General features: G+C 43.9%; 1 protein-coding gene across 1 annotated transcript in view; it reads right to left on the bottom strand.

The window, feature by feature from the left end:
* Positions 1-5266: 5266 nt before the first annotated feature.
* The window catches only part of LOC104541315 (katanin p60 ATPase-containing subunit A-like 1), a 17213-nt gene continuing 16492 nt past the window's right edge, over positions 5267-5987 (bottom strand). Inside the window, exons 5-6 of the mRNA XM_010185350.1 lie at positions 5884-5982; positions 5267-5396 (exon numbers count right to left, since the gene is read on the bottom strand). Of these exons, the coding sequence (XP_010183652.1) occupies positions 5267-5396; positions 5884-5982 (229 nt within the window). The remainder of the gene's footprint in view (positions 5397-5883; positions 5983-5987) is intronic.

The following is a 5987-nucleotide window of genomic DNA, read 5'->3' as shown; positions in this document are numbered from 1 at the left end:
CCAACCGAGCAATTCTGTGATCCTGTGATTCCTCCACTGGAGCCTGAATCACAAAAGCCAGAAACTGCTGCTGCACCATCACCTGGGAAGCGACAAAAGATTCACAGCCTTGCTCTGAATCAGGTCTGGACTTGAACCAAGGCCTTTCCCAACTCATGAGGGCTGCACAGGCAGATGAAGACAGTGAATTCTTCTTTTTGGAACAAAGCAAGCTTCACAGAAACCAAAATACTTTTGTAGAAAGTTGTGTTCCCTCAGTAGAGCACTTTTCTGTAGAAAAAGCATTTTGCCAAAAAATCCTGACAATGTGTATGTATGAATCTGGTTGATTTTCACATGTAAGTATGCACAAGAGCATTCACTGAACAACACAGTGGTTTGTCACACTGTTTAACCTCTCCATCTCAGCACTTCCATGGCCGTACTCCTGCACCTTAGCAATTCCTGGATGAAACACTCCTCACCACAGTGTTGCATGGCAGAACACCACCACTATTTCTGTTTTACAGATAAGCAACTGTGGCTCCTGTGGACTGCCACTCAGTCCCACAAAAGCCTAATATGAACCTCAGTGAATATTCAGAAAGCTTTAAACTAGAAAGCTGAACTACAGTTAAGTCCCAGATTGGCATCCACACCACCAGACTGTCTTTCCACCTGTGGTCTATTCGAAAGAGAGAGTAAGGAGCACACATCTCTGCAGCTCAACGTATTTGCTCATCATGACCAAGCAGGGGTTTTTAGACACACAGTGCTCTCAGGACCCATATTAAGGCTGTAGGACTGAGACTGTTTAATCGCTCTTGATAATATTTCTCAATACAGTTATCTTTATGGATAGTCTTTCCAACCCCTTCAAGCAGCAGTGCTGGAGAGTGACAACACTGATCTATGCCTGCAGCACCAGAATAGGGCACTGTGATTCTAAGCACGGCACACTGAAAACGCAGTGCTGAAGCAGCTTCTGTCTTTTTCCCCTCCCAACTGCAAGATCTTATTACACGCTCACAAGAGTTTCCGAAAGTAAAGTTGTACTGTCTTGCAAGGGAAATCAAATTAGCTAGAATTAGAATTGCACATTATAATGTGCTTTGCAATTAATAACTTACATAAAATGCCACAGCAATAAAATATCTGTTAAATGCAAGCCACATAGCAAATTAGATTTCATCTGTTCCTCACAAAAATTTACTTCAAAAAGCGCAAAGGATGACATAGAAGAGATCTATAAAAACAAATCAACCGGGAACGCAATTATTCAAAAATGTACTATTCAAAAGCAATAGCCTCTCTGTACTCCATTTTCCATTAACTCTTAATACCTTTATTGCCATTTAACACTTAGCTAATGCAAGCTCAACATACATTCATCGGTAAATTAAGTCAGAAATGTTCACACACCACCCATACAGCTAACAGTCCAATGTCACTCCTCAGGCTGCCCAAGGTTTCCTCAGCTCCAGAGCAGCAAGCATAAAAAGTAAACGGACTCTTTTTTTTCCCCATGAACATGCAGGCATATACTGTGATTTGAGCTGCTGCAGAGTCATACTGGTATTATGTGATAATACTGCGAGTACAGCCCTGGACTAATTGGGTAAAAATTACTCAGCCTGTGATATGCAAGTCAGAGAAGACTGACTGTTCTCTCTGAGTTTCAAACGTGTTTATTTAATATTTTATAACAAGCCGCACCTCAATTCGAATCACACTTGACCCCTCTGTTTGACAAACTGTGTTTACTGCAGGACCTGGTGATGCAAGGGACTAACATCATTTTTTGGATATTGCTTTGGTCTTCCATTATTATGGAAGGTCAAATTCTGGCTTCAGTTACAGATGTCACTCAATGCTGAAATTGAAGCCCATCACTTTCCACCTCCTGTGTAACTGTTATAGTGAGCGTTACCTTGTATGTGATACTGGTAGCTTTACATATGTGCATAACACAGGGGCAAAGCAGCCACACCAGGTGTAAAGCCAGGGGAAAACCAAGTTCTCTGGGGATAAAGACAATAGAAATATCAGTTGGGAAAAAAAAAGAACTTGAGTTCTCAGCAAAACAAGATGTGCGCGATTGCAACAGAAACACATGAGATCGAGTTGCTCTATCTCTCTGCAAACTAGGAGGCTGCCGCTTACTCACTACTTAAAATCCTTGACAAACACAAAGATTTCTTTATTCTTGCTCTAAGGCTCTGTTAATCCAAAGTATTCCAATAAGGAGCTGAAATGCACCACAGGGAGTAAGTGTTTTGATGAAATCACTGCAGGGTTACTTCTTGTTGTTGTAACAATCACTAGCAGAGCAGCGGGAAGCACAGCGAGCGACCAGGCCTCCTTGGCACAAACCAGTTTGGAGAAAAAGAAAGAGCAAGCCCACTGACACCCAGAAACCCATGGCTGCAACTGCACAGCACCTGTGTTGAATCGGGGAAGACAGCTGGCTCCTTCAGACACAGCACCATCCTCTGAATGCAAGCACAAACCGAGAGGGCCGTCTTGGGAATTGTTCTCAGGAGAGTCTGAACATCCAAAAACAGATTTGGCTGCCTTTTCCCTGAATTACTGTCCTGAATGCCTAGGCTCAACAAATGTCTGCTGCTATACTGATTACTGCAAGAAACAGTCTTCCCTTCGAAACTTCTCAACCTTGTAGCACAGTCAGAGGTCAACAGTAGGGAAAATACATGCTGTTCTGTGCGAAAAATAAATTCAGGAGAGTTACAGCTTCACAAGTCACCAGGGAAAAGGCTAACAATGAAGACTCTTCGTGGACTTGTCAGAAACCAATTTGCATTTCAGACTGAGGAGAGGAAATAATCTTAGAATTTTTTCCCATGTCTACAACCATCTAGTTTTCAGAGGTGACACTGCTCAGTAGGAAAATATAATCTCATGCAGAGAGGTGGAGACTGTAACTCTAAAAAAGACCAGGCTGTGGTTTCTTTATCCACTGCCACATTTGGAGACAGAGCCAGTGACATCTTCAGGTTCCCTGCAGTCTGCTGAGATACCTGCCTTAAAGACAGATGGCCACTAAGTCCTCTCAGCACGTTAATAGGTGAAAAAAATCACAGCAGCTCTTCACTTCCCTAAAAGTTTTTGAGATTGCACAGACAATACTGAAGTATGGACCCCCACTTAATAATAAGGGTATGAATCAATTTCCTCTATGCCAAGAGGTAAAGAGGGAGATTCAGCTGCTCAAAAGAGGTGAATCCCACCCTACACTTGTAACCCATGGTATCTGGGCTCTGTCCAAGCCAGCAGCTCGGTTTACCTCAACGTTAACCTCAAGCCCTCTGGTACTGACCACAAGCACTCTAAACCCCAAAGGCCATATGGCCTGGGGATACGTTTGGGCTGTCTCTAGGTTAGGACTGTCCCCTTACACCTCGCTAAAACCTCCACGAACAGCCCTCAAGCAGCAATCTCCGAGCTCCCACTGTCAGCTCCCACTCTTTCTGACTTCTCCTCTTTACTGTCTGTAGACACAAGCCAATTCTTCCACTCATCAGCTCCTGCAGGGCTTTGTTTTGTAAATAAGCAGAATAATAGGGACCTAGGACTGGGTCAGGCTGGAGGAGGACAGCTGTGAGAGTCAGATCTAAGCATAAGCCAGAGAGGTACATGGACGAAGCAGGAAAAGACAGGGCAAGTGCCAGTAACACAAGACCTGACATATGCTGCCGAACCAGTGTACTAAAGCACAGAAACAACTCATGTACACAGCATTCCCCATGCACGCCATTGCCTTGCGGGCTCAGCATAACACAGAATTTGCAACAGTCTCTTTTCCCCGGTAATCCTTCTCAGTAACCAGAAAGCCCTTGTGTTGTGACTAGTTATTCCCACAGCAAGTGTCAATCTATCCCATAACAAAAGCAAGTTAATGTTATTTTCTGTTTACAGAAATGCTCAGCAACCTCCTCCCTCCTCTTCCTTTTTTGCCCTGAGCAAGGCCCAGATCAGGCTCATCTCTGGTCCATGAGCCAGGCCAGCTCAGTCCTGGATCCTTCCTGTTGCCCCACTTGCAGCTCATTCTCTCACTTCAAATTTCTCCCATTCCAGCAGTTCCCACTGCCCAGCTGCAAGTGTAACTGCAAAACTAAATAATCACTCAGATTAGCCCCCTCCTTCCTTGCTTCCCTGCACCATCCGGCCTGCAAGTTTGCAGTCTGAGAGCTGGCACATGCAGAAAAAAAACACTCCAAGGACTGCTTTCCTCAGTGAAGTGTTGAAGAGTGGCCACCATAATCCTAAACAGAGCTGTACATTAAGCATTTCTGCTTCTGTTGATATACCCTGTACACTTGCTCACATGTACAAGCTGACATAGAGATGATGTGCTGGAAAGCAGGCCTGAGGAAAAGGACTTGGGGGTACTGGCGGATGAGAAGCTGGACATGAGCCACCAGTGTGAAACTGCAGCCCAGAAGGCCAACCGCATCCTGGGCTGCATCACAAGAAGTGTGGCCAGCAGATCGAGGGAGGTGATTCTGCTCCTCTATTCTCCTCTGGTGAGACCTCACCTGGAGTACTGTGTCCAGCTTTGGAGTCCCCAACACAAAAAGGACACTGAAGTGCTGGAGCGTGTGCAGAGGAGAGCCACAAAGATGATCAAAGGGCTGGAGCACCTCTCCTATGCAGGCAGGCTGAGAGAGTTGGGGTTGTTCAGCCTGGAGAAGAGAAGGCTCTGGGAGGACCTTATAGGAACCTTCCAGTACCTGAAAGGTGCCTATAAGAAATCTGGAGAAGAGCTGTTCACTGGGGCATGTAGTGATTGGACGAGGGGTAATGGTTTTAAACCAGAAAAGGGGAGATTTAGGTTGGATATTAGGAAAAAGTTCTTCAATATGAGCATGGTAGATCACTGGAACAGGTTGTCCAGAGAGGTGGTGGAGGCCCCATCCCTGGAGATATTCAAGGTCAGGCTTGACGGGGCTCTGAGCAACCTGATCTGGTAACATTGTCCCTGCTCACTGCAGGGGCATTGGACTGGATGATCTTTAAAGGTCCCTTCCAACCCAACACATTCTATGATTCTGTGATTCTAATGTCAACAAGCTATGATTGAGTAAATACAAAAAAATTATTATTTACCCTAAAGCCTGCATACACTTTCAGGGTACTTTACATTAATCATTATGAGAGGATTTCAGGAACAAATTCCTCATCTTTCCCATATGCTTTTTTAGCCGCCTGCTACGTGTGCACACACACATTACAGCAGCAGACATACGTAACTATAGCTTGCCATTTACTAAAACACCAAATGAATTCCCACCTTCCAAGGTCTTCTGATCCCTTTGAAAAAGTCAGGCATCCACATTGGAAGAACAACAGCTTCTCTTAATAATTTCTTGGCTTCTTCCAAATCCACTATGTCATCCCTGTGTGAGATGAAGAAATTTGTATAAGATTCTCGTACAACAATATTTCTTCTATTTGATACAAGAAAAATAGAGAAGTTTTTCACTCAGTACCATCTCTTTTAGCATGCCTCATGAGAGCACTCCTCTAATCCCATGACCTAAAACTGAACCCACTTTGGGTAGGTACGGAAAAAAAATTCAACTCAAGTTACCCACAGCTGCTTAATTAAAATTGTTTTGGACAATGTGAACACCAAAGCGGTACCTTTAAAGTTCTCTGGAGTGTACTTTCATTTCAGCAGTACCTGTAGTGGATGTACTGCACATATCAGTTGGCAACAAAAGCCTAACTGTAATCAAATTAATAAACTGTTTAAGCCAAAAGACTTTGTTTTGCTTATCTGTAGAAGATCATGATGGCTCCCACTTTTAAGAGTTAGAAGGAGGATAATTTCTGTCTTTCTCCACACTAGGAAAAACATTTGAATTGTGAAAATCCTCATACCAATGAATGTTCGGATTCCTTGAGACAATATCCCTTTCAAGAGCTTGGACCAAATCTTTGTTGTAACCCGCTTCATCAAATTTTGGAATTTCCCTTTCACTGAC

The sequence above is a fragment of the Mesitornis unicolor genome, unplaced genomic scaffold (assembly GCF_000695765.1).
Source record: "Mesitornis unicolor isolate BGI_N332 unplaced genomic scaffold, ASM69576v1 scaffold53065, whole genome shotgun sequence".
In the NCBI taxonomy this organism is placed as follows: domain Eukaryota; kingdom Metazoa; phylum Chordata; class Aves; order Mesitornithiformes; family Mesitornithidae; genus Mesitornis; species Mesitornis unicolor.
The sequence above is the reverse complement of the archived record's forward strand: the minus strand, read 5'-3'. Positions and strand labels throughout refer to the sequence as shown.